General features: G+C 54.5%; 2 protein-coding genes across 5 annotated transcripts; one reads left to right on the top strand and one right to left on the bottom strand.

Moving 5' to 3' along the window:
- The first annotated feature begins 3,312 nt into the window (after nucleotides 1-3,312).
- DBNL (drebrin like) lies at nucleotides 3,313-15,393 on the top strand. 4 transcript variants are annotated; one of them, XM_047095502.1, is made up of 14 exons: nucleotides 3,355-3,444; nucleotides 3,860-4,009; nucleotides 7,944-7,999; nucleotides 9,220-9,332; nucleotides 9,875-9,949; nucleotides 10,948-11,094; nucleotides 11,843-11,920; nucleotides 12,213-12,367; nucleotides 12,446-12,494; nucleotides 12,721-12,814; nucleotides 13,352-13,447; nucleotides 13,555-13,670; nucleotides 13,958-14,054; nucleotides 14,404-15,393. In XM_047095502.1, the coding sequence occupies exons 4-14, from the start codon at nucleotides 9,237-9,239 to the stop codon at nucleotides 14,541-14,543; spliced, it is 1,143 nt and encodes a 380-aa protein (XP_046951458.1). In that variant the 5' UTR covers nucleotides 3,355-3,444; nucleotides 3,860-4,009; nucleotides 7,944-7,999; nucleotides 9,220-9,236; the 3' UTR covers nucleotides 14,544-15,393. The 4 variants fall into 4 exon arrangements, with proteins under 4 accessions (XP_046951457.1, XP_046951455.1, XP_046951456.1 ...); XM_047095499.1 differs by lacking the exon at nucleotides 3,860-4,009 and having other exon boundaries at nucleotides 3,314-3,444; XM_047095500.1 differs by lacking the exon at nucleotides 3,860-4,009 and having other exon boundaries at nucleotides 3,315-3,444; nucleotides 12,449-12,494.
- A 798-nt stretch (nucleotides 15,394-16,191) lies between these two features.
- Nucleotides 16,192-18,663, bottom strand: PGAM2 (phosphoglycerate mutase 2). The gene is made up of 3 exons (XM_047095503.1): nucleotides 18,162-18,663; nucleotides 17,869-18,049; nucleotides 16,192-16,358 (listed from the first exon to the last, which is right to left on the bottom strand). The coding sequence occupies exons 1-3, from the start codon at nucleotides 18,573-18,575 to the stop codon at nucleotides 16,192-16,194; spliced, it is 762 nt and encodes a 253-aa protein (XP_046951459.1). The 5' UTR covers nucleotides 18,576-18,663.
- Nucleotides 18,664-26,964: the final 8,301 nt, after the last annotated feature.

Consider the following 26,964-nt stretch of genomic DNA (forward strand, 5'->3'; position numbering starts at 1 on the left):
GAAGAATGCCATTGTCACCATACCTCCTGGGAAGCTTCTCAGCATGGCTCTGCCACTTCAGACAGTGGCCACCTTGTACCTCGCAGCAAGTTCACATTTCAGAGACCAATCAGAAGCTCAGAGAGGGAGAATCTAGGTTCAGGTTGGTGTTGAGACCACGGGTGCCATGTTCAAGCACAACAGCTTAAGACCCAGGAATCTGGTGACCTTTCTGAGTCCAGTTTCCCGAGCCTGCTCTCTCTGCTGGAGAAATGGAGCAGAGAGAGTGAAGGCAACGCTCTCAGGTCCACAGTGTAAGTTATCATTCACCCTTTGCAAGCCTGAGTTGTGCTCTATACCTGCCAGGCTGCTTGGACAGGGGCCCACAGTCTCTCTGGCACATCCCCTGGACTCTCTCCCCCTGGGGAACTTGTCTGCTTATCATGCCTTCCAGGGCTCCAGTCAGCCTCAAGAACAGGCTTCTTAGGCCAAAACCTTATTTTAAGACTCACCATGGTGCACTGTTGTCCAAATGCTATGTTTCCAAGGTGAGTCCCAGGCCAGCAACTGGGGAGCAGATCCAAAAACCCACCTTTGGGGGGATGTGCTGTTCTTCCCTGTGGACCAGATAGATCAGGAAGCTTCATGATCTTAAGCAACCAATCTACCACGAGTGGAAGTCTATTAACTCTGGCCAGAAGCGTCTGCGTTTAGGGGGTGGTGCCAAGATCCTGGCCCTTTGTCAAGCTCCAGGAAGACCCAGCAGTTCTAAGACTATGGCACAAGTCCAGATTTTCTGACAGGGGATTAAAACGCTGGGACACAAATGTCCAACAGGCCTAGCCGCTGACCCTGAGCACTACATCAATGCATGGGACGCCACGCCACTTCACTTCAAGTGCTCAGGGTTGGGCAGATTTCTGCAATTCGAGAGCAAGTGTCTTTAAGGGCCAGAAAGGCACTTGGGGAACTGCTCTGCAGAGCTCTCTGCTTGAGGTCTGTAGCGGGTACCCAGTGGGAGGTGGTGCTGAGAAAGAGCCTGGAGGTCACCATGGACCCTCACCCACCCACCCCATCCTGTGCCTCTGTTCTTCCACTGGCCCTTCTCATTGTGCCACCTGCTTCCTCCCCAGCAGTGCTGGGTGAGGGTTGGACCTGGATTAGATGGTCCTCTGACAAATGGAGGATGTGACTGCCATTCCCCAAAACGGCAGCCCAGAGCTGTGTGCTGTCTGCTGGTGAAGGAGGAAATACCTGCTGTTCCCCCTGGCCAGTCCGCTGGCCTCATCAGCCCCCACTCTGGTTTTTCCCTGTTGACAGATTTTATTACTAACAAAACCAGACAGCTATGGAGAATCTGTAAAAATCCTCTATCAGACCAAATAGCAGCTTCTTGATTTCTTTAAAAAATGTCTCCTTCTGGGGCACCTGGATGGCTGAGTCGGTTAAGCATCCGACTCTTGGTTTCAGCTCAGGTCATGACCTCACGGTTTCTGAGATGGAGCCCTGTGTCGGGCTGTCTCTTTCTCTCAAAATAAATAGTAAACACTAAAATTTTGTTCAAAAAAAATCACCTGATCACACACAAGATCACACTGCTCTCCATAAAGCCTGCCAGGGATTCAGTTACACCTAGAATAAAGTGCCAAGCCCTTCCCTGACTCACAGGGTCCTCCTGGTCCCAGTTTCCACCCTCATGCTCCATCCTCAGCCCATCATTAGGCTGGATCCCGCCTCGCAGCTCCAACACATCTTGCTCCCTCTGCCTGGAGCACTTCTTCTCAGACCTGCCACAGCTGTGCTCCCCATTCCATATCCAGGCCTTTCCTGGCCTGTCAAGTGGAAATAGGCTCCCATACCCTAGAGCAGAAAACAGAATCCTGGTGCCCCCAACTTTCCACACCAGGGAACACTCCTTAATAACCTTCTCTCATGGAGCCCGTGTCTTCCTGCTTTTCCCTTCAGTGTAGATGCACCTGGTTAGCACACTGAGCGGATCTACCTCCGGAACAAAGAGACCTGCCTCTTTTCAAGCTGGTAGGTTCTCTCCAAGTTGACTAAAATGTTGAAAAGTGCTCCCAGACCTCTTAAGGGTCCAAGGACCCTATGTGGGGCTTACCAGCTAGGTGAGTGAAGAAACTGGGAACTAGGACATGTTTAAAGAGAGAATATTCCCAGAGAAAGAAAAAAAAAGATGCATTGGGGCCAAAAGGAAGAAGGCAGGATAGTCAGACTGAGGGCTGAACTTCCCTGAACATGGAGGGCGACAGCCTGGGATGGAGCAGAAAGTCACCTGAGGGGGTGTGACGGAAAAACAAGGGCAGTGGAGACGTTACTGAAGAAAAGAAGACTTAGAAATTGAGAGAGTTGGGAGACCCCCGAGGCCTCCCGTTGCTAGAGCTGGCTTTTCTGATGCAAACACAGCAGTGAAGTCAAAGTGGAGAAATGGGGAAAGCTGCACCCTTGCATCAGAGAAGACCCAGGAAAGACTGGCGCTCTGCCCATGAGATGCCAGAACTTCTGCCTGTAAGGCAAGCAGCAATGACAGAATGTACAGAAGTAAAAGCGGACATAACCGATGAACAAGGTTTGTGTCCAAATAAAGTTCACGAGCCTTTATCTACACAATCAGACCCCAACACCTTAAGATTTCAGTAGCTGATTCGGCAGCAAGTCCTGACCCGAACTGCCACGAAGCTATTTAGTCTTTCGCTGGCCGGCTTGGGTGACGTTTCACAGAATGGGTGCGGAATAGGAGCGCGCTGGGATGCTGCTCAGGACCCTGCGGGAGGGCTTCCCGAGCGCACAGGACACGCGTGGTGCTGCTGCTCCGAAACCCGAGAGGCTGCGTGCACCTGCGCAGGGCCGTGGGGTGGCCCCGGGGCCCGTCCGTGCAGGGAGGCCAGCGGGGTTCCCTCCGTACCCGGTCCTTAACCAACAAGAGGACAAAGTGCAGGCGAGGTGGAGGCGGCTCAGCAGCACCTCGAGTTTACTCGCGCACGCATCGATGCGTTCACGCTTCACCCATTCACAGACCGAGCCCACGGGAAAGGTGAGCCCAAGATTCTGAAAACAGGCACTGACTGCAACAAGAGAGGAGAGATATGCACGGTCCTCCGTGAGTGCAGCTATGGGGGCCCGGCTTGGGCTCCTCCGCCACTCGGTCGCACAAAGGACACGCCCTCTATCTTCTCTGCCAGCCACACCTTCTCCCATCGGCCCCGCCCGCAGTGCGTCCGCTTCCGGCCTCGGGGCGGGGCTTCCTGCTGTGGGGGCGGGGTTTCCGGCCGCGAAGACGCTGCCGCTTCCAGGCCGCCGGAGTGGGCGGGGCCCGGAAGCGGCGGCGGCGGCGGCGGCGGCGCGGGGACTGAAAGGGCCGGCCATGGCTGCGAACCTGAGCCGGAACGGGCCGGCGCTGCAAGACGCCTACGTGCGGGTGGTCACCGAGAAGTCCCCGACTGACTGGTGGGCGCCGGGAGGGAGCGGGCCGGGCGGGGGGCAGGAGGCCAGGGGCCACGGGTGCGCTGGGGCTCCCGGTTCAGCCACACCTGCGCCGCTCCCTGTGAGGTGCCGTCCGCACCGTCGTCACCCGCCGTCCCGCCAGCCCCGCCGTGCGTGGGGGGCCCGCGCCGCCCCAGCTCCCCCCCTCCGCCGGCCACCATGTTGGCTTCGGCGCCGGGCTGCGGCGGACGGCCGTCCCCACACAAAGGGGATCTCCGCAGCCGTCGGAGGGAGCGTCTCCCCAGCTCCCACTGCAGGGATGAGGCCCTGGGCGGCCGGAAGCCCGTCTGGGAATGGGAGCCTTCCCAGGAGGTCAGGCGTTCGGGTACCCCGGGCTCTGTGAGTGTGGATTTCAGAACCTCCCTTTCTCCGAGAATAGACCTTCCCGTGCTTGAGCCGTGCGGACACGAACGAAACTGCCGGCCACCAGTCTGGAAGGAGACCCCTCCTCATCCGTCCACCTCCTCGTGACAGCTTCCAGTGGGCCGTCAGTGTCCAGTACCCCTCATGCAATTGCTGGGGTTTTACGGTACCGGCAGCCTTTGTCCGAGGGCTCTGGGGCAGCCTTGGGCGGCAGACCGGGAGTACCGCGCGGTCATTCTCCATCACTTTCCTCTTTGCCTGAACCATTTTCGCTGACCAGTTTTGAGCACTTCCGGTACTAAGGAAATATGCTGAGTGTGATGAACTAAGGTGACCGGCTTTGGGGAGCCTTTGCTCCTGGCGGGGGCAGGGCCCCCTGGGACAGGCTACAGCGACAGGCTGGTCTCTGCACCGCCCCGGTGCTGCTTCCCCATCTCTGCTCTTCCTGGTGCCCAACACAGAGCACTTTCCTACCGTGGGCTATTGTGGCACGGGGAACATTCTATTCTTTCCTCCAACCCTCAGCCTTCTCGGGGAGAGCTTGGGAACACAAGCTGCCTGGGTCAGCAGAGGCTCTGGGGCAGAGTTGACGTGGGCTCCCTGCCCGGGGCTCGTGCACACTTTTGCAGGAGAGCCAAGCAGCTCCTCTGTTTGAAGCACATCTAATTAGTGAGGAAGGGTGTCTGCTAACCGTGGGATTTCTCTGCCTTCGCGGCTTCATTATGCTTAGGAAGTTCACCTGCAAATCATGTACTTCTTTTTAAGCCTAAGAGTTTCTAGATGTCAGCCCCCACCCCACCTCTCTCCTACTCCCAGAGAGCCCTTAGCCCTCTGCTGTGACTCCAGACCCTGCTGACAGTATTGCCAAGTGCCCCCTTTGACATCCATATGAGGCCACCTGACTCTAGACCCCGGAACCATCTTTGCCCCTCTCCAGTCCTGCTCAGCTAGGGTCTTGCTATCTTGTGTGCTCTTAAGGACGTGCTATAGCCCTTGATGACTTACCTAAGGGACTCCTGGGCCTCCCTCTGGCTTCCTTCTAGGTCTCTCTTCATTCTCAGTTTCCACTGGTTTGGGGATGATGTCCCACAGCCCAGTTGGCAGTTCAGGCCTCCCACGCTCCCAGCTTTTCCTTAGGCTTCTCAGAGCTGTCTGCCACCACCCTGCTCTGAAACTTCCCCTCCCCACCTCTCTGTCCCTGAGGAGGGTGCTAAGCCTCTTTCCCCTCACCATGTGACCAGCCAGCCTCTGCTCCCACTGCCACAGCCATTAAGTATCTCAACAGGTACATGTGGTAGACCCCACTCAGCTGAAAAAATACCTAGATTGTGTTACTTCTGTGCATAAACTTGAGCAGCTTCCTGTTTCATGTGAAATAAAGCCCAGACCCCTTACCTCGGCCTGCAGGCCCTGTGCAGCTAGCTCCTGACCCCTCCTGCCACCCCTCCCCCTTACCATACTGGGGCCACACCTGTTTGCCACCGCTGTGGCCTTCTTTCTCTTCCTCAAACATGTGAGCTGGTTCCTCCTTAGAGCCCTCGCTCTTGCTGCTTCTCCTTTCTAGCACCCTCATCATCCCTGGGGGTCTCCCCAGACTTCTCAGCATGGAGAGGCCTTCCTCAATTCCCCAGTCCCTGATGCACTCACACTTTCTGTCTCTTGGATGACTGTCTCCAGACACATGGTTTTTCTTGTCACCTTTCTCTTCACCAGGAGGAATAGGGCCTGTCTGTCCCTGGTGTAGGGCTACCATGTGCGCTCAGTGCTTGGGTGAGACTGGACTGGGAAGGGCACAGAGTGCTGTGGAGGGTATCAGCAAGAAGAGGCAGGTCACGAAAGGTTTCACATGCAGAGTGGGTGGCATTGGGCTGGGACCCGAAGCTGGGTGGGGTGGGGGGCAGGCATGTCAGCTCCCAATCTTGGATCTTTTTCTTGCTTCCCCAGGTTGTTCTCCTAGATGGAGTCATGTTTGTTGACCTCTTGTACCCACATCACTGCCTGACAGTACATTCTTGACAGTGTGTTTCTTTCTTGTCTCCCATTAGAAGGTGACTTCCATGCTCATGGAAGGGCCTCTTTGGACATATCCGAAGCTTTGTGCCCATCACCACAAGCGGCAGGTTCTCAGTACATGTGTCAGAAGGGATGGTTTGAGTTACAAGGTACTCAGCGCACCACAGTCCTTGTGCTGTGCACAGGCCAGCATACTGCTTTTCCATGGTGATTTGAAAAAAGGATGGAAGTCAGTTGAATGTGGGAATGAGCCTCTGATCTGGGAACATTCAAGAAGGTGGCTTGGGCTGGAGCCCAGGGTATGGGGGGGGTCAAGTTGGAGGGCAGGCAGCAGGCATGGAGCTTGGCTCTTACTAGCTGCTGGGTCGCTTCTTAGGAGAGCTGCACTGAGCAGAAGTCTCTGCTCCCCGCAGTGTGTCCGGTGTCCCTGTCTTTTGCAGCCAGGGCTTGGTGGCTTCAAACATCCAGGCTTCTTCCAGGAAGAGGGCTGGCCAGGACTCCGGTCACCAGAATCTGGATGTCCCCCTCCTCCCACATCCTTTCCATTTGTCTGTGTGTTCCATTTAGTGTCTCTCTCCTAGGAGGGGTGTCCCCCACGCCAGCCAGACCTTCTGGATCTGGGTTTCTTTCTTCTGACTTCCTCAGGCTGGGCAGCTCTGCCCGATGCCTTAGCAAAGCCTTGGGGAAGCTGAGTGGAGGCTGATTTGCTTCCTTGTGGACTCTTTACCCCAAAGTCCCTGTCTGGCCAGCCACAGCAGAACTGTGCTCAGAGCGGGGGAGATAGTGCACAAGACCAGATTTTGCCTCTGACTTGCTGTCTGCTGGGTCAGCATTCCTACCCCAGGTTCCACCAACCTGGAGCTGAGCTCCTGCAGAGTTGGTGTTGATGGCTGAGCTCCGTGCGGACTGTGGAGAAGCCACCTGTTCCAGAACGTTCTCCTTGGGTAACCTTTGTTCTAGTCATGTGACTTTTTATGCCCCACATATAATAAAATCTGCTATATTTTCTCAACGCCTCTGGAGCTCAAGTTTATAAAAACAAATTTTTCCCAGAGTTCTTGTGAATAATTAGTCTTACAGAAAAAGATAGGTGTGGTCTATGGTCACCTGTGGAGAGTTAAGGCTCCTCCGAAAAAAGAATTTGCTTGACTTCATGGTGAGTCATGGCCCATGTGGTTTCTGGGTTTTCCAGAAGAGTCCAAAGCCCAGAGAGATCTGCTCCAGAAACTTCAGGCTTTCAGAAGGCGGAGCAGATACGCACAAGGTGTTGGGCGGCATTCCGAAATGCCTCATGTGCTTTTCCTTGGGGGGCTTTGGGTTGAGGAATATGCAGGTATCTTTTATCTTCTCAAATTCACAAACCTGATAGACAAGTGAGTATTTCACACATGAATGTGTGGACAGTTGCCATAAAACTTTCCAGCTTAGGGGCATCTCCAATGGCTTAGTTGGCAGAGTGTAAAACTCTTGATCTCTGGGTTGTGAATTCCACCCCCACGTTGGGCATAGAGCTTCCTTAAAATCTAATCAGACGGTACCTAGGTGGCTCAGTCAGTTAAGCATCCGACTCTTGGTTTCAGCTCAGGTCACGGTTCATGGGTTTGAGCACCACGTCCGGCCCTGTGCTGACAGTTCAGAGCCTGGTTGGGATTCTCTCTCTTCCTCTCTCTCTGCCCCTCCACCCCACATTTCTCTCAATCTCAAAATAAATAAAAATTTTTAAAAAGTCAAACAAATTTTCCAGCATAGGGACACTTGGTTGGCTTAGTCGGTAGAGTGTGTGACTCTTGATCTCTGGGTCATGAGTTCAAGTCCCACATTGGGCATAGAGCTTCCTTCAAATCAAGTCAGACAAACAAACTTTACAGCTTAGTTTCCCTCACAGTAGATGGGAAGGCTCCCCATCATAAGGCTCCCCTTCATAAGTTTGTCTCTCAGGATAAGCCCCTGTGGGTGAGAACTAAGAAGGCCATGGCTCTGGGCCAGCCTGGGGCCTGTGTTACCATCATGCTGAGCTCTGGTGGGTGTGGCAAGGGCAGATGGCACCCAGCGCACTGGCTACAGAGCTCACCTGTGTTTTGTTTCAGGGCTCTCTTTACCTATGAGGGTAACAGCAATGACATCCGTGTGGCTGGCACTGGAGGTGAGTATGACCAAGTGAGGGGGCGAGGAGGCTGGTGGGGGAGGAGGGGAGAGAGTGGTAGCCATCAGGGTCCCCAGCCCACACCACAGTAGCACCACCATTGGGGAGCTGGACACAGCTTTGTTACTCAGCAATGTTCACCAGTGCATTCTCCACTTGCCATACAAGTGCTTCTGGTGGCCTGTTCTAGAAAGCCCCTCCCTTGTGAGGGCTGCTCCCTGACCTTTAGAAGGACCGCTGCTGGCCGTGCTCTCACATGCACTGTGATGCCTCAGGTGGTGGAGAAGTGCAGGGTTCAGTAGCCTGCATTTCCTACCACCGCCTCCACTGGTACTCGCAGGGCTCTGCTGTGCATACTCCAAGTAGGGGCTCAGGGCTGTCCCAGGTCTCTGTGGCCCTATAGCTAAAGTACCTGACCCAGCTCCTCACTAGCTGATAAGGACCACAGCCTCAGTGTCAGGAGAATGGCTGAGGATGGCTCCTGTGCCCTCATCACCCATCCCCTTACCTTCACTTGGAGGATCTAAGAACTGAGCCTGAGCGTGACTGAAGGACGTTCCCACCTGCTTGGGACCCTCTTGGTGGCCTGGGGGTCTGAGCAGACTCATGGGTAGGGCAGGTGACTCCCAGCAGGCCTATTCCAGGGCCCTCAGTAGGTCCAGGCAATGGTAAAATTGTTGCAGAGATCCTCCATTTGGAAGCCTGATGCCCAATTTGTAACAAAAATGACGATTTTACTTACAGAATTACCCATGGGTTTTATAGGAATGGTTTTTAGACTGGCGTATGTAAAAACTCACCTGGGGTCCTCGGGGCACCTGGGTGGTTCAGTTGGTTGAGTGTCCAACTTCAGCTCAGGTCATGATCTCACAGCTCGTGGGTTTAAGCCCTGCGTGAGCTCGCCACTGTCGGCGCAGAGCCTGCCTGGGATCTTCTGTCCCCCTCTAAGCTGCTTCCCTGCTTCCACTCTCTCTCTCAAAAATAAATCTTACAAAAAAAAAAAAAAAAAAACACCTGGGGTCCTTGTCACAAATGCAGATCCTGGGTCCCACCCAGCTCCAGTGAGTTAGCTCCTGTGAGTTGGCACAGGAATCCAATTTTGATGTAGGCGACACTGAGAACCCCTGGTTTAGAGCCATTTGGGTTTGGTCTCCTGGCGGACAGTGTGCCAGGGCGGGCAGCAGGTGCGGGACACCTCACTTCCCTGTGACCTGCTGCAGAGGGAGGCCTGGAGGAGATGGTGGAGGAACTCAACAGCGGGAAGGTGATGTACGGCTTCTGCAGGGTGAAGGACCCCAACTCCGGCCTGCCCAAATTTGTCCTCATCAACTGGGTATGTGGAACTGGCGGGCTCTTGGTTCTCATCCAGGTGCGACCCAGAAGAACTCCCTTTCCTTCTCCTCCTCTGCCATTCACGATTGGAGCAGAGAAGGACTTGACTTCAGGGCAGCTCGGAGGTGGTGAAGGAACACACCAGTAGATTAAGTCATTGTGGCCCAATGGGGGCCTGGCTAGCGTAGAATTCCCAGTGCCTCCCCCCCAAGCCCAGGATTATTCCTACAAAATGGAGTACAAACAATCGCAGGACCCCCTTGCCTGTGTCCCCTTCAGAGTAGTCATCCTGAGGGAGCAGGGGGCCTGGAGAAGGCTCTGAGAACACAGGACTGGTGGGTGGGACTAGAAAATTCTGAGCCAACCCCCTGCCCATGGAAGCTGGTGGTCATCCTGCCACAAGAACCTCCTTGACTTGGAGGTGTGGGCCTTGCCTTATCCTCTGCTTTAGGGTCCCAGCTCTGTCTTTGCTGGGACACACAGGGATGCTGCTGAGCCCCCAGGGAGGGATTGGTGAGTCATGCTGGGTGTGTTGTGTTGCAGACAGGCGAGGGTGTGAACGACGTACGGAAGGGAGCATGCGCCAACCACGTCAGCACCATGGCCAGCTTTCTGAAGGTGAGGGCTGTTCCCTGAGGGCCTCACAGAGTTTGCCAGGCCCCCAGGCTCCTGGGTGTGCATGAGCAGGAGTTGCAGCCAGAGCTGGAATTGTGTCCCACGCCCCAGTACTCTGTCTGGACTTGAGGGTGTGACCCGAGGCTGCCGTGCTCTTGCTCAGCAGGTGCGTGGGAGGCCACACTGCGGCCAGAGCCACTAGCAGGCTGGTTTCACTGGGGAGGAAGGGTGAATGACTGTCCTTTCTGAGCTCAGGAGGAACAGGCTGGAGCTGGTCCTGGGGCAGGGCAGGGCCTTGGGTTCCCTTAGTTTGTCAGTGTGGTCAGGATCTGGAGGAGAACAGTTGTGTATGCCCAGCCGCCTCAGCACGCACATTCCCTTTGATGGCTCCTCTCCAGCCTGTCCCCACATGTATTTATGTCCGTCCTTGTAGCAGAACCTCCTTCAGTGCCAGAAGCATTTGTTGTTTGCTTGTCGGGTAACTTTTTGCATTTCTTGGTTACCGGCAAAGAGACTCAGGACTTTGATTTCTGGTTCTGCCAGTGCTTCTCCAGGTATGCCTCACTTTCTTTTCTAGGAGCTGAAAGAAAGAGAGGATCCCAAGCTTATTAGGTGTTTACTAACAGTGAGTGAGGTCATGGATCTGACTTCTCAAGAAATCGGTGGCTTGCTTTTTGTAGAAAATGAGTTTCCAGATTCTTTTTAAAGTTTGTTTTTGCTCATGAGAAAGGAGCTCTTTAACACCTGGGCCTGCAGCAGAGAGCGTGCCGTACACATAACAAGCCATAGACAGTGCTGCAGAGGGCAAAGACCTTGTGCCCGCACTGGACAAGTACAAGTTTGCCTCAAGGTGGTTTGTGGGCCATGAGCAGAGTGTGCCTAGGTGCCCAGCAGGGTTCCCTGCCCTTGAGCCTGGGTGGCAGTTGTCTGAGCTGTGTGGACTGCAGTGTGCATCCTGTCCTCTCCTGGAGCTACACCTCCTGACCGCTCTCCTGCTGCAGGGGGCCCATGTGACGATCAATGCTAGGGCCGAGGAGGACGTGGAGCCTGAGTGCATCATGCAGAAGGTGGCCAGAGCCTCCGGTGCCAACTATGCCTTCCACAGGGAGAGCGGCCGTTTCCAGGACACGGGCCCCCAGGCCCCCGTGGTGAGTGCTGCCTGGGCGGGCGGCAGGGCAGGGGCAGGTCAGGAGTGTGCAGTTACCCTGTCCCACCTGGCTGCACCCGCCCTGGGTGGTTTATCCCTCACAGGGCTGGGCTCCTGGCTACTTGGCTTCCGGCCCCGGAGCCAGATGAAGGTGCAGATGGCCGACAGAAGTGGGAGCTGCCCCCCCGGTGGGGCAGGTGCTAGTGGGCATGAGGAGCAGCCCTCCACCCTGTCTGGTCCCACCAGCTGTTTGGAGCCTCTCTGCAGGGACAGTGTAGTCACCCTCGAGGCCACAGCACCGGTGTGTCCTGCACAGCCCTGGGTGGGGGGCACCGTGGAGGAATGTAAGGCAGTGGATGGGCAGACACCTGCTGGCCTGTAGTCCTAGTGCCAGGTGGGGGGGGTCCAGTCCCCCGATGCACAGCCGGAGTCTGTGGAGATTCCCGGGCACCGCCCAGTGCAGTCAGCTATCTGTGTCTGGTGGACCAGCCTCCTAGAAATGGCCAGAGGCCGGTCTCAGAACCTCCTTGGCCTCCATCACAGGGGTCTGGTGCAGCCAGAGACCTCCTCAGTGTTGCCTGGGGTTGAGAGCTTCCTTGCTTGGTGGTTTCCTAGGGCCATTGGGCTGTCTTGGTTCTGGTCTCCTTGAGAGGCCCAGGGCCAGCGCCCCTGCCCTGCCAGGCACCATCCTGAAGGTTGTTGCTCATGTTCTGTGGGCGGTCCAGTGGGGATCCCTCTGTCCTCTGCAGGGCTCCGTGTACCAGAAGACCAATGCCATGTCTGAGATCAAAAAGGTTGGCAAAGACAGCTTCTGGGCCAAAGCAGAGGTGAGTGCCCTTCTCAGAGATTAAGTGTGCCTTCCTCTCTGTCCCTTGGTTTTTCTCACAGTGAACCCCTGGGACACACGTTCCTGTTCGCACCCGTTCATAGGCTGTCAGACTGGGCTGAGGGAGTTAAGTGACAGGGCCCGAGGGCACTCACCTGCACCCCTGCACGCAGGCCACAGGCCCCCAACACCCCAGGCGGCACTCGCAAGAACGCCAGGGTGGACTCAGAGAGGGGGCAGGTCTGCCTGCGGCGCGGGGGCTGAGTGGGCCGCGGGCACTGTTCTCTCCGCAGAAGGAGGAGGAGAACCGCAAGCGAGAGGAGAAGCGGCGGGCAGAGGAGGAGCGGCAGCAGCTGGAGCAGGAGCGCCGGGAACGGGAGCTGCGTGAGGCCGCCCGCAGGGAGCAGCGCTATCGGGAGGAGCAGGGCAGTGAGGCCGCGCCCCAGAGGTGAGGGCCCAGAGGGCGGGCAGAGGGAGGGTCCTAAGCAGGCAGCCAGGCTGCAGCTCCTCCCTGTGCCCCTCCCAGCAGGACATGTGAGCAGCCAGAAGTGGTTTTGGGGAGCAGACAGGAGCAGGTGAGACTTGTTTGTCCAGTGATGCGGGGGTCTCCGGGAGGGTCCCGTGGCCGGCTGGGCAGAGTGGAGCCTGGAGCGCGTGTGGGTGTGTCTCGGTGGTGGTGGAAACAAGCTCAAAGGGCAGAAGTTGTTGTCCAAGACGAGGCCTGGGAGCCCCTGCCAAAGCACCTGGGCCCATGCTCACTGCCAGGTGCTCACACCCTTCCCCCCTCCCCCCACCCCCCAGGACCCTGGCAGTCCACAGCCAGCACATCCACGGGACATTTTCAAACAGAAGGAGAGGGCCCTGTCTACCACATCCATCTCCAGCCCCCAGCCAGGTAAGCCTACCCTCTGGGCCTAGCCCTGAGGTAGAGGCCGGCCGAGGGGTCCTGGGGTCCCAGTACAGGGTTCCCTGAGGTGACAGATGTGTCAGAGTATGACAGACACACATGAGCAGGGAGAGCCCGTGCTCATGAGAGTGGCTTCTGAGAGGGGAGCCTGGGCGTCAGGGGTCCCTTGCCCGCCCTCAGCCTCGTCCCACAGCGACCTGGAAGGGCAGGGCCACGTGTGGCTTCAGAGGGGAGACCCTCCAGCCTGGCCCCGTAAACTTGTAGTGCAGCTCGCACATTGGCTCAGAGCTGGCCCCAGGAGCCTCTGTCACCTGCTCTCTGGCCCCCAGGGAAACAGGACTGCTCTGTGCGTGTGCATGTGTGTGTGCGCGCACCGTGGTGTTTCTGTAGTTGCTCTATGTCCCCATTCACTCTGCGTGACAGCCACTGTTCCAGGACAGGTCCGCCAGCACAGGGCCCAGAAACGGTGGAGACTGCCTGTTCTTCCCATTTGTTAGCTCTCATGCGTGTGTCTTTGGTCTGCAGGCAAACTGCGGAGCCCCTTCCTGCAGAAGCAGCTTACCCAGCCAGAGACCCACCTCAGCAGAGAGCCCGCCCAGGCCACTTCAGGGCCCAGGCCAGGCAAGGCGCTTAGCCTCCCCGTGGGAGGCTGGGCATGTGGGCGCGGTAGGGACAAGGAGGTGTCCTCCGCTTCCTGGGCTCAGAGCGGGCTGCGCCCTCCTGTGCAGGTCTCTGTGAGGAGCCGGTGCTCAGCACGCCACCGTGTCCGGTGCAGGCAGAAGAGGAAGAAGCTGTGTATGAGGAGCCCCCAGAGCAGGAGTCCCTCTATGAGGAGCCCCCAATGGTGGGTCCCTTGAGTGGGGCGGGGCGTGGCTGTGAGGGGGCCCAGAAACACCCTCCTCAGCCATACCACTCGTGGGACGCCTGACTTTGTAACGGTTCACTACGTGCGGATTATCTTGTTTCGTCTCGGAGCAGCCCTGTGCGAGGAATTGTCTGGCACACTTTGCCGTGTGGGAGGCCCTGCGTTGGGGAGCATCGTTGGGGTGGTGGGGCGGCGGCAGCCCCCGCCCTCTGTGTGCGAGCCGGTAACTAGGACCCCAGGTTCCTCTTCTCTCCGTCCGCGGGCAGGTGCAGCAGCAAGATGCCGGCTCTGAGCACGTGGACCACTACCCAGGGCTGAGCGGGAAGGGGCTCTGTGCCCGGGCCCTGTACGACTACCAGGCAGGTAATGTGCTCAGACCACAGGGCTCCACGTCAGGAGACAGGCTTTGGGGGCTCCCTTGGGGGGCAGAAGGGTGAGGATGGGGTGGATGCCCACACAGCCCGGGCCTTCACGTGCCCTCTGGGCAGCTGCCCAACGTCTGTTGGTGTGAATCCCTGCTGCCAGCGCCGCGCTGAGCCTGAAGGTGTGACCAGAGGGCTGGGTACACCCTGGACGCTGGGCCCCCAGCGAGTCTGGGTGGAGGCCTTGGGAGGCGGGCTGCCGTGTGGTGTCAGGACAGGTGAGGGCCTGGCTGCCAGGCCCCCAGCTCCAGTGCGGCCTCCGGCTCACCCTCCGGCTCACCTTCCCACAGCCGACGACACAGAGATCTCCTTCGACCCCGAAAATCTCATCACGGGCATCGAGGTGATTGACGAGGGCTGGTGGCGCGGCTACGGGCCTGACGGCCACTTTGGCATGTTTCCCGCCAACTACGTGGAGCTCATTGAGTGAGGACCCCCCCACCGCTGGCCGCTCCGAGGCTGTCCTTCCCTTCCCCACCCAGGCGTGCTTTCCTTCTTACCGGGGGACGTGGCGTGTGTGGCTCGAGAGCCTCTCGGCAGTCCTCCAAGAATGGGACCCCCAGAGAAGATGAGCCCTCGGGCTCCCGCAGACGCCTCAATGCAGCTGATTCCCAACACCTGCTTCTGGCAGCTCCTGGCCCGCCCCTGCCCCTGCCCCACCAGCCTTGCCTTTGACCCCCACGGAGGACACTGAGCCAAGCCCTGCTCATGGCCAGCCCCTCAGTGACCTCTGCCTGAGGAGAGTGGCACTGCTGAGCCGGGCGGTCTGAGCAGGGGCATTTCCTTATCTCCTCTTCCTCTTGGCTCTGAAGAGTGGTGGTTACAGCTGTTAGTGACCCTCGGGAACAGTGAACTTAAGAGTTTATGACCAAAGTCTCGGGTCATGACAGTTTGGGCAGCGTCAGATCACCCTTCCGGACCCTGCCCTGTGTCCCCAGTTCTGTCCCTCTGCCGGGGCTGAGCACGCCCCCCGCCCCCAAGTGTATGAAGGAAGGGATGGGAGCGTCCTTCTGTGTACCACACCCCCCACAATGGTCCCAGCCTGTGCCTGCTGTCCCGCCCCAGGTGCCCTAGGCCTGTCTGCTTTCAGATGAGAATTGCCCCATGCAGGCCCCAGTTGTGACCCGCCCTGCTGTGGCCTGAATGCCCCCGTGTGGAAACAGACCCCTTCCTGGGTGTCTGTGGGACGCGTGTACAGATGTGTGTGTGTGCACGTGCACCCTCAGACCTCAGGCCAGACAGCCACCTGGGAGAGGCATAAACATGAAGCTGTGACCACAGTCAGCCTCTTGGATTTCAGTTCTCTGGGAGGGGCTGAGGGCCTCCCTCCCTACCCTGGGGACCCTCTGCCCATGCAGGACCAAACCTGTGTGCACGTGTGCATGGAGTGAGGTGCCTGGCACCCCCCGAATGTTGCAGATTACGGTTCCTCATGCTCTGGCAGGTGCTGGGTGGAAGCAGCTTAGGGCACTAAGGGGATCGCTGTCTCATCTCGTCTGTCTCCGGCTGAGCTTCAGGCAGGCCTTACCACATCCCAATTTCTCCACCATGAAGCCAGCATGGCCCAACCAGCTTCGGAGGCTCCTTGAGTCAGGGTCACACGGCTCTGAGGCCAGCTGTGGGCTTGTCCTAAGACACTGGGACGCCTTGGAGGTGGGGCTTGGTCCCTGGGGCTGCAGGGACAGCAGAGGACACCCTGTCTGCGGGAAGGTGGCCATGAAGTGATGCTGTCCTGGCTGCAGTCCCTGCTCATCCTGGGCACAGCTTGGTCACCCCAGGCACCCGGATCCTAAAGCAAAGTCACCAAGTGGCTGTTTTGGTTTTTAGGGTCACCATAGGGGGCTTGTTAGAAGTTACCTGATAGCCCAGATTGGGGAGCAGACGCCTGCCCCTGGCTCCTGGGGCCCTTGCACCTAAACAGGGGTGGGCAGGGCAGGTGGCAGGGGCCTGGCCGGGGCCAAGTGCCCTGGGGCAGGGTTTGTGGAACCCCCAGCTGGAGGCCTTAGGAGCCAGGCGTCCAGAGCCACACTGGACTCAGGTGGTGGGAGGAGGTGCCTTTATTGCCGAAAGCCCACCCCTCACTTGGCCTTGCCCTGGGCAGCCACAGCCTCCATGGCTTTCCGCACAGTTTCTTCATCACCCAGGAACCGCATGGGCTTGGTAGGCTTCAGTGCCTGGTCCAGCTCGTACACGATGGGGATCCCCGTGGGCAGGTTCAGCTCCATGATGGCCTGGTCTGACATCCCTGGACCGGGGGAACAGGGTCCTTAGTCCCTGCTGGCCTGTGCCAGGCAGCTGCCTGCTCTCGCATTCAGCTGGCCCCATGACCTTTATGGGCCACAGAGCTGGGTCAGCCAGGCGTCAACCCTCCTGCCCCCACAGTAAGCCACAGAAAAGGGGTTGGGGAAGGTCAAGCCAGAAGTCAGGGACGGAGTGCCCTACAGAGTAGCTGTGGTGAGCCAGGACCTTGCACCCCCAGCCTGGAGTTGCTGTTGACCTGGGACAGTGCCATTGGGCTCCTGCAGCCAGATCGATGGATGTTTGGCTTCTAGGACATTCTAAATTCTAGATGTCAGGAGCAGGGGTGCTCCTGACACATGTGCTTGGAGAGACAGTGAGAAGGGCCTCCCATGGCCAAGGTGGAGGGAGGCCCTGCTGGGTGGAAAGGGCAAGGGTTCCCAAGGAAACCTGACCCTGCCTGCCTCCACAGCCCCTGGCCTGGAATAGCAGCTCGACCTTTGCAATTCCTGACACCCCGCCCCCTCAGTGTGACTGAAGAAAATGTTCTCCAGGCAATGGAAAGCTGAGGCCTCTATCCTGCCCTCCCAGATGGGGCCCTTGGAAGGGAGGGGACAGGAGGGTCTTCCCACCATGTGAGGACCCAGCATCCTGGGGAGAGGGGCTGGGGCTGGCCAGGCCTCAGGGGCCTCTCTGTGCTCTGGCCAGCTGCCCACCCGACCCCCAAAGCAGGAGGTTTGGAACCCCACACCCTGCCTGCCTTCTTCCCCTTTCCACAATCCCCACAAGCATGAAGTCCATTTGAATGCTAATTTAAACTCCTGAGGATCTGTGCAACTGTCTAAGGTAGTATCGGGGGGCTCGGTGGAGACACATGCATGTAGGGGTGGGGGGAACCCAGCTACACACCAGGCGGCTAGGACTGCTGCACACCCTGCACCCTTCTTTTGACTGGTTTTACTTTTGCCTGGCATGGGTGTGAGCTGGGGCTCTGCCCTGGGCTTCATGTCCAACTGCAGGCAGTACTGGGAGGAGCCCCAAGAGCCCCCCGCCAACCCTAGAGAGGGTGGTTGAGACCCAACAAGTGAAGTGACTTGACCAGGGTCACAATAAATGTGCAGCCAGACGGCCCTGCCTTTGCCCAGCTGGGTGTCCTTGGGCATGGCCTTGTCTCTAGCCCAGGCTTGTGTCTAGGAAGCCAGCCCCGCCCCAGGCCTGTGACCCCTGTGCAGGGCTTGGGCCTGGGTCAGTGGTGGCAGATGTTTTCACCCACAGTCTTCAGAAGGAAACTCACTGTACACAAGCAAGTGAAACATTTTACAAAGTGGGGTTTTTTTGTAAGTGGTTTCTCAACCTCAGTTCAACTCCGTTTGAAACCCCCACCCTGCAGGCTCCTGTCTGCACAGCTGCCTCCATCATGCAGGGGGTACTTGGCTAACGTGAGAAGTTGGGGCCCGAATGGTTCAAAGGTACGTAACCCCCCCACCTCCGTGCACATCCCACAAGGTAGTCCTCACCTTCCAGATGTTTGACGATGCCCCGCAGGCTGTTCCCGTGGGCGGCGATGAGCACTCTCTTGCCAGCCTTGATCTGGGGGGCGATCTCCTCGTTCCAGAAGGGGAGGGCCCGGGCGATGGTGTCCTTCAGGCTCTCACACGTAGGCAGCTCCCCGGGCTTCAGGCCTGCATACCGCCGCTCCTGGGGACATCCACACTGCTGTTTTGTCCCCAGAAAGCCAGACCCCAGACCCCAGCTGCCATCCCCGGGGGCCCCTTCCCTAGACCTGCCCCTGGTGCTCCAAGCAGCCCACCTTGCTGATGGAGCTGTAGTAGGGGTGCTTCTCGTCCATGGGGGGCGGCGGGATGTCGAAGGAACGCCTCCAGATCTTCACCTGCTCCTCGCCGTGCTTGGCGGCTGTCTCTGCCTTGTTGAGGCCTGTGAGGCCCCCGTAGTGCCTCTCGTTGAGGCGCCAGGTGCGCACCACGGGCAGCCACATCTGGTCTGTGCCGTCCAGGATGGTCCAGAGGGTGCGGATGGCTCGCTTCAGCACCGACGTGTAGCAGATGTCAAACTCCATCTTGGCGTCCCTGATGGCCTCGGCGCCCTTCTTGGCCTCCTGGGCCCCCTTCTCACTCAGCTCTGCATCGAACCAGCCACAGAAGCGGTTCTCCTGGTTCCAGGTGCTCTCACCGTGCCGAACCATCACGAGGCGGTGGGTGGACATGGCAGTGGTGTTGGGGAGCGTGGCAGGCTCCGGACAGGGACAGCCGCCTCCCAGGTGCACCCAGTTTTATAACAGTCTGTCCCCAGCCCCCACCCTGGCCAACTGCCAGTCAGCATTCCAGGCCTGACGGGCAGCGGCAGGTGGCCAGTAGCAAAGCCTGGGGGGAGGGCAGGCACAGAGCCAGACTTAAAATAGCCCCACCAACCGGGCCCCTGGGCTGGGTGGGGCTGCTGAGCAGGACCCAGCGTGCAGGGCACAAGTCAGGGCCCTTGACAAGCCTGAGGAGGGGGAGGAGGGCTGGCAGGAGTAGAGGGGGTCCCAGAGCAAGACTTCTCTGTTCCAGGGGGGGCCGACACTCAGGCCGAGGCACAGTGAATCCCCACCTGCTTTCTCCTGGTCCTCGTTAACACAAGTGGGGACATGCCTGCATCTCAGTGAGAAACTGACCCGTGTAAAGGGGAGCCAGGAGCTGTGTGCACCCATGCGCCTGAGTGTGTACACACGTGTGCGGGCACATGTGCATGCCTGCTGTGCATTGCATGTACACACATGTGCTCGTATCTGGTGCTTGTTGCGTGTACGTGTATGTGCATGTAAAGTGCCAGAAATCCCTTCCCCTGGTGGCTCGACTCTGCTCACCCGGAAGTGGGGGCCACATACAGTCTTTCCTTAGGGGTCCTGGACCCCCTCCCCAGGTCCTGCTGCTCTGACAGGCCCTGCCCTCAGAGGAAGGCCTGCAGGAGCCTGTGGCTGATGGCTGGACTGGGAGGGGCTGTGACATAATTTCCACAAGTCCCCTCAAGGGAGGGGGGAGAGGTAGTGAAAGGTCAGGTCGCTGTGGGCAGAGCCAGGGAACCGGTGGGGACCGAAGCCCTGGGGAGAGAGGTCTGGCCCTGCAGGGAGAGCAGCAGGCAGCAGTGTGGGCAACAGGCTGAGGCCAAGCAGGCAGAGCTGTTTCCAAGACAACCCCAGGGGAGGGGAGGCCAGAAGGAAAAAGAGGGTGCCTTTGTTTCCTCTTGGGCCCCTCTGTCAAGCTCTGGTGCACACCTGCCACCCCTCCCACCCGCTGCCATCACCAAAGCCAGGCTCACCCCTCCCCACTGAAACCACCTTTAAGGAGAAAGAAATCCAAGAGTCATGCTCCCCAGGGATCCCAGAACCAGAGACACTGGTTGCCGGGTTCATGCCCAGCTAAGCAAGAGTGCCCAGAAATGGGCTGAGGTTGGTGCTGAGGGGTCTGCCCGAGACTTCTTCTGCATTCTGATTTCGGGAGACTAAGGCCACTGGGGCGGGGGCTGCACCGTCATGAGGGAGGCTGTCCAGGGTCCCCTTCCTCCCCACCACTGCTGCAGTGACCACACCCTCACCCTATCATGCTTCTGAAAATGGAAAAGGGTGAGCGGGAGGCCAGCAGAGGGTCAGCTACTACACTGAGACTTGGCCCTGACACTCTTCCCTCCAGCCCTGCTGTCCACTCAAGGGAGAGCCTCCCAGCTCTGGGTTCCTAACATGGAGGCCGCATACCCACTCCACCGATTGCAAGTGGAGGTCACCGTCCCCCTCCTGACGGTGCCACACACAGGCTCTGCCACTCCAGCTCTACCCCCCCTTAAAGCCACCTCTCCTATGCATGGTCTACTCTTTGCCCCCTTGACCACTGACCAGGCCCTGGGATGCCCCAGCAGGGCCCAGGCAGAACGGTGCAAGCAGCTGTTCTAGTTTGTCCTAGCGTCTAGGGATGAGTAAAAAGGGCATAGGGAGAGATGGGGGGGCCGGGGGAGGGAGGGGTGGGGGATAGAGGAGGGGTAGAGACAGCCCCTTGCAGGTGCAGCAGGAGGCAAAGGGCTCAGCCATGAGTTCTGGGGCACAGTGTTCCAGAGAGAGGGGCCAGCAAGGAACGGGTCCCCACCGGAGAACACACAGGTGTGTGGCAGGGGGGTATGAGGGTTTGGGCCCTGCGTCCTGACACGGGCCACTGGAGAGTTTGAAGCATGGTCGTATTTTAACGTCACTGCAGCGGTAAGAAGAAGCTGTTTGGAGACAGCCCAGCCGGGGCCCTGGTAGAGGAGCCGGCCTGACCTGGGCGCAGATGGGCGCTGAGAGGCTGTGGGACTGGGCAGGCGCTGGGTCTCGCTGCCCCCCCGCCCCCCCCCCCCCGCCTGGCCCCCCGAGGGAGGAGCACAGAGAGGGGCGGGGCTTGTGCCCCGATGAGCTCGGACCAGAGCGTCCAGGCCTCTGTGCGCCAGTGCCGGCCCGATTCGGACCCACTCCACAAGCACAAGTCCATCCGTCTGCGGTGCACGGGCGGCTCAAGTGCTGGGGGTGCTGCAGGGGGCAAGCGAGGCACGGCCCGAGGGGCCTGCAGCTCAGTGAGCGGACACTGGCGGCACCACGTCTGGCCTGGCCCTTGGGTGGTGACGAGGCCTCAGACAAGGGAGCGAGGGGGCTGCTGTCTCCACAGGGTGGTCCTGGGGAGGTGGAGGGAGCATCCTGAGCACAGCTTGAGTCCTCGGCAGACAGAGGCAGAGAGCAAACGTGGGGGCAGGCAGGGAGAAGGAGCAGGCAGGTGATGCAAGGAGATGGGATGGGAAGTTCCACGAAACAGCAGTGACTTCATCAGTTTCATTTCCAGGCTTGCCCAGCTGGCAGTGCGCCCCAGTATGCAAGGAAAGCGCTCCGGAGAATCCCTCTGGTCTGAGTAGCTGAAATGAAGCCTCTGAGGGTCAGGGGTGGGGCGATCCCTCCCTTGTCCCCTTCCTCCCCACCAAAGCTCCTGAGTAATAATGTGCAGGTGGTATAGTTGTGGCAGCGCCCCTCCAGGCAGGCTGCCCTCCAACCAGAGGCGTGTGCGCAGCTACTCGGCCCTGTGCAGCAGGGTGGGGAAACTGAGGCCCCAGGGAGCTGTGAAGTAGCAGGGCAGGCTTGCAGAGGAAGGAGATCAGGTGAGTGGTCCAGTGTAGTTCCCGGCTGTCTGATGAGTGCACCTGTGGGGTCTGACTGCAGACACACACCACCACAGGTCCTACGCCAACCACTGCACAGACACAGCACGGACCAACTAGTAACACTGCACACAGCCAATGGATGCAAGAAGACGGGGCAGAAGGCAGGTAGTCTAACACCTGCCAGAGCAATACACTCCGCGTTCTCCCTGTGATTTAAATAAGACCCAGACTCTCGTGGTACTGTTCAAAATATCTAGGACACCTTTGCACATGGTTGTCCAGTTTTCCCAACACCATTTATTGCAGAGAAAATCCTGCCCCCATGGTATATTCTTGGTCCTTCATCATAAACGAGTTGGCCATGATGTGTGGGTTTATCTCTGGGTTCTCTATTCTGTTCCATTGGTCTATGTGTCTGTTTTTATGCCAATAATAGTGTTTTTGATTATTTATGGCTCTGTAGTATAGTTTGAAATCAGGGAGCATGATGCCTCCAGCTTTGTTCTTTTTTCTCAGGATTGCTTTGCTATCCATGGTCTTTTGTGATTCTATATAAATTTTAGAACTATTTTTTCTATTTTGAGAAAAATGCCTTTGGAACTTTGATAGAGGCTTCATTGAATCTGTAGATTGCCTTTTTAAAAAATGTTTATTGGGGCACCTTGGGTGGCTCAGTTAGTTACGCATCCAGCTTTGGCTCAGGTCATGAACTCGCAGTTTATGGGTTTGAGCCCTGTGTTGGATTCTGTGCTGACAGCTCAGAGCCTGGAGCCTCCTCCAGATTCTGTGTCTCCCTCTCTCTCTGCCCCTCCTCTGCTTATGCTCTTGCTCTCTCTCTCTCTCTCTCTCTCTCTCTCTCTCTCTCTCTCTCTCTCTGTGTGTGTGTCTCTCAAAAATAAGAGCACCCTCGAGCAAATGGGGGAGAGGCAGGGAGAGAGAATTCCAAGCAGGCTCAACACAGGGCTTGATCTCATGACCGAGAGATCATGACTTGACTGTTATCAAGAGTCAGATGCTTAACCAACTGAACCACCCAGGAGCTCCTGTAGATTGCTTTAGATGATGTGGATATTTTAACAATATTAATTCTTCCAGCCCATGAGCATGGAATATCCTTCCATTTGTGTGTCTTCAATTTCTTTCATCAGTATCTTTTAGTGTACAGATCTCTCACTTCCTCGGTTAGATTTACTCCTAGGTCGTTTATTATTTTTTGATGCAATTACACATGGGATTGTTAATTTCTCTGATAGTTGATTGTTAGTGCATAGAAATACAACTGATCTCTGTGTATTGATTTTGCTTCCTGCAACTTTACTGAATCCATTTATTAGTTCTAACAGTTTGAAGGGTTTTTTTGTCGTCCCTTTAATGTTTTCCGTATATAAAATCATATCATCTCCAAATAGAGGAGTTTTACTTCTTCTTTTACCAATTGGATGCCTTTCATTTCTTTTTCTTGCCTGATTGCTGTGGCTATGACCTCTAGTACTACTTTGAACAAAAGTGGTGAGAGTGGGTATTCTTGTCTTATTCCTGATCTTAACAGGAAAAGCTTTTCTCTGTTAGGAGTAATTAGCTGTGAGCTTATCATATATGGCCTTCACTGTACTGAGATATGTTCCCTCTATATGCATTTTGTTGAGGGTTTTTTAAATCCTAAATCAATGTTAAGTTTTGTCAAACCCTTTTCCTTCATTTATTGAGATGATCATAATTTTTGTCCTTCATTGTATTCATGTGGTGGATCACACTGGCTGATTTGTGGGTGCTGAGTTATCCTTGCATCCCTGGGTTAACTCCCACTTGACTCTGGTGTATGACCCTTTTAATGCATTGTTAAATTCAGTTTGCTAATATTTTGTTGAGGATTTTCGCATCCATGTCATCAAGGATAGTTAAGTGTAATTTTTCTTTCCTTAGAGTGTCTTTGTCTGGTTTTAGCATCAGGGTAAAGCTGACCTTATAAAATAAGTTTGAAATTGTTCCTTCCTGTTGTAGTTTTTGGGATAGTTGGAGAAGAATTGGTGTTAATTTTTCTTTAACTGTTTGGTAGAAGCACCAGGACGGTCTGGTCCTGAAATCCTTGTTAGGAGGTTTTTGATTACCAATCTGTTTATTAGTAATTGGTCTGTCCAGATTTTCTGTTTCTTCATGACTCGGTCTTGGTAGGTTGTATGTTTCTAAGAATTTACTCATTTCTTCTAGCTGACCCAGTTTGCTGGTGTTAGTCATCCTTTGTGATCCTTTGTATTTGCATGGTATTAGTTGTAACGTCATTTCTTTCATTTATAATTTTGAGTCCTTTTTTTTTTATTAGTGTAAGTAGCTGATTTGTCTATTTTATCTTTTTTTTAAAAAATCTCTTAGTTTTGTTGATCTTTTCTATTATCTCTTTAGACTCTATTTCTACTCTGAGCTTTTTATTCCTGTCCTTCTACTAATTTGGGGCTTTTTTTCTAGTTCCTTGAGGTGTAAAGATAGGTTGTTTATTTGAGCTTTTTCTTAATGTAGGCGTTTAATGCTATAAGCTTCCCTCTTAAAACTGCTTTTATAGGGGCGCCTGGGTGGCTCAGTTGGTTAAGCATCCGACTTTGGCTCAGGTCATGATCTCATGGTCCAGGAGTTCGAGCCCCGTGTCGGGCTCTGTGCTGACAGCTCAGAGCCTGGAGCCTGTTTCAGATTCTGTGTCTCCCTCTCTCTCTGACCCTTCTCCGTTCATGCTCTGTCTCTCCCTGTCTCAAAAATAAATAAATGTTTAAAAAAAATTTTTTAACTGCTTTTACTGCATCTGATAGGTTTTGGTATGTTGTATTTCCATTTTATTTGTTTCAAGATATATTTTTTCTTTTTCTTTTTTGACCACTGGTTGTTTAGAAGTGTGTTGTTTAATCTCTACATGTTGTGAACTTTCCAAGTTTCTTCTTGTAATTGATGTCTAGTTTCATATCATTATGATCAGAAAAGATGTTTGATAGGACTTCAATCTTCTTGAATTTATTAAGGCCTGTTTTGTGGATATTCTCTATCCTGGAGAATGCCCCATGTGTATTCTGCTGCTGGATGAACTATTGTGTAGATGTCTGTCAGGTCCATCTGGTCTAATGCATAGTTAAGTCTTATTTTCTGTCCATTACTGAAAACGGGGTCTTGAAGTTTGCTGTTACTGTATTCCTGTCTATTTCTCTCATCAGGTCTGTTACTGTTTGCTTTATATATTTAGGTGCTCCTATGTTGCGTACAACAGTAATTTTAAATTTTTATTTTATCCTCTTGTTGGATTGACCCCTTTATCATTATATTATGACCTTCTTTGTCTCTTCTTACTGTCTTTGGTCTAAAGTCTATTTTGTCTAATATACCCCTGTTTTCGTTTGCATGAAATATTTTTCCATCTCTTCACTTTCAGTCTGCTTCCTTAAAACTTAAAGGCAGCTTATAGTTGGTCTTTTTTATAATCCATTCAGCTGCTCTATATCTTTTCATTGGAGAATTTAGTCCATTTACATTTAATTACTTATATTGGGGTGCCTGGGTGGCTCAGTCAGTTGGGCGTCCAGCTTCGGCACAGGTCATGATCTCACAGTCTGTGAGTTCAAACCCTGCATCGGGCTCTGTGCTGACAGCTGGGAGCCTGGAGCCTGCTTCAGATTCTGTCTCCCTCTCTCTCTGCCCCTCCTCCGTTCACACTCGGTCTCTCTCAAAAATAAACATTAAAAATTTTTGTTAAATAATTACTTATAGATACAGTCTTACTATTGCTATTTTGTTCATTGTTTCTTGTTGGTTTGTAATTCCTTCATTCCTTTCTTCCTCTTTCGCTCTGTGATTTGATAATTTGCTGCAGTGATATGCTTAATCTTTTGTGTATCTACTACAGAGTTTGACTTTGTGGTTACCATGAGGGTTACATAGTTTTAACAGTGTATTTTAGGTTGATAATACCTTAGCTTTGAACACATACTAAAGTTCTATATATTTTTACTCCCCCCCCCATTTTGGTTTTGATATCACAATTTACGTCTCCTTACATGTTATATCCATTAACAAATTACTATAAACACCTTTGTCTTTTAACCTTTATTATAAGTGAATTATAGATTGGTAAGTGATTTACTCATCACCATTACAATATCAGAGTATTCTTAACTTAACTAGGTGTTAACCTTTACCAGTGATAATTATACTTGCATATGTTTTCCTGTTACTAATTAACATCTTCTGTTTCAGCTTGAAGTCCCTTTAATATTTCTTGTAAGGTTGATCTAATGGTGATGAACTCCTTCAAGCTTTTCTGGAAAATTCTTGATCTCTCCTTCAATTCTGAAGGATGACTTTGCCAGGTATGGTATTCTTGACCAGAAGGGCTTTTTTTTGGGTTTTTTGTTTTGTTTTGTTTTGTTTCTTTCAGCACTTTGAAAATACCATGACATTCCCTTATGGCCTGAAAAGTTTCTGCTGAGAAATCTGATGGTCTTATGGGAGGTGGGGGTTCCCTTCTATGTAACCAGTTATTTTTCTCTTACTGCTTTTAATATTCTCTCATTGTCTTTAAATTGTGACAGCTTAATTAAAATGTGTCTTGGTGTGGGTTTCCTTGAATTCATCTTATTGGGAACTCTATGGGCTTCCTGGATCGGGATAGTTAGTTCTTTCCCAGGTTAGTGAAGTTTTCAGCCATTTCTCCAATAAGCTTCTTTCTCTCTCCTCCTTCTGGGACCCCATAATGTACGTTTTGGCCTACTTGAGTAGTGTCCCATAAGCCCCTTAAGCTATCTTCTTTTTCGTTTCTTTCTTTTAGCTCCTCTAATTGGATGAATCCCGTTGTACTGTCTTCAAGTAAGTTTTTGTTTTTTTCTTGAGTGAGAGAGCACACAAGCTGGGGAGGGGACAGAGGGAGAGAGAGAATCCTAAGCAGTCTCCACACTCAGTGCAGAACCCGACATGGGATTCAGTCACACAACCCTGAGCTGAAATCAAGAGTCAGATGCTCAACTGACTGAACCACCCAGGCACGCCCAAGTCAGCTTTAATTTTTTTTTTAATTTAAATTCTAGATAGTTAACATACAATGCAATATTGGTTTCCGGAGTAGAATCCAGTGATTCATCTGAGTCAGCTTTATATAGTCTGTTGCCGAACCCCTCTGTTGAATCTCAGTTCCGTTACTGTATTCTTCAGCTCTGTGGTTTGTTGGGTATTTTCTTATAATTTTCATGTCTTTGTTGAAATTCTCATTTGTTCATGCATTATTCTCCTGAGCTCAGTGGGCATCTTTATGACCATTATTTTGAACTTTTTATCAGCTAAGTCACTAATCTCCATATCATGAAGGTCTATTTCTGGAGTTTTATCTTGTTCTTTGGTTCGAAACATATTCCTCTGTTCCTTTTCCTTGACTCTGTGTTGATTTCTGTGTATTAGACAAAACAGCCACCTCTCCA

Source organism: Lynx rufus, unplaced genomic scaffold (genome assembly GCF_022079265.1).
Source record: "Lynx rufus isolate CCGP_SWC_20201006 ecotype Redwood Valley unplaced genomic scaffold, mLynRuf1.p SCAF_4, whole genome shotgun sequence".
NCBI lineage: Eukaryota > Metazoa > Chordata > Mammalia > Carnivora > Felidae > Lynx > Lynx rufus.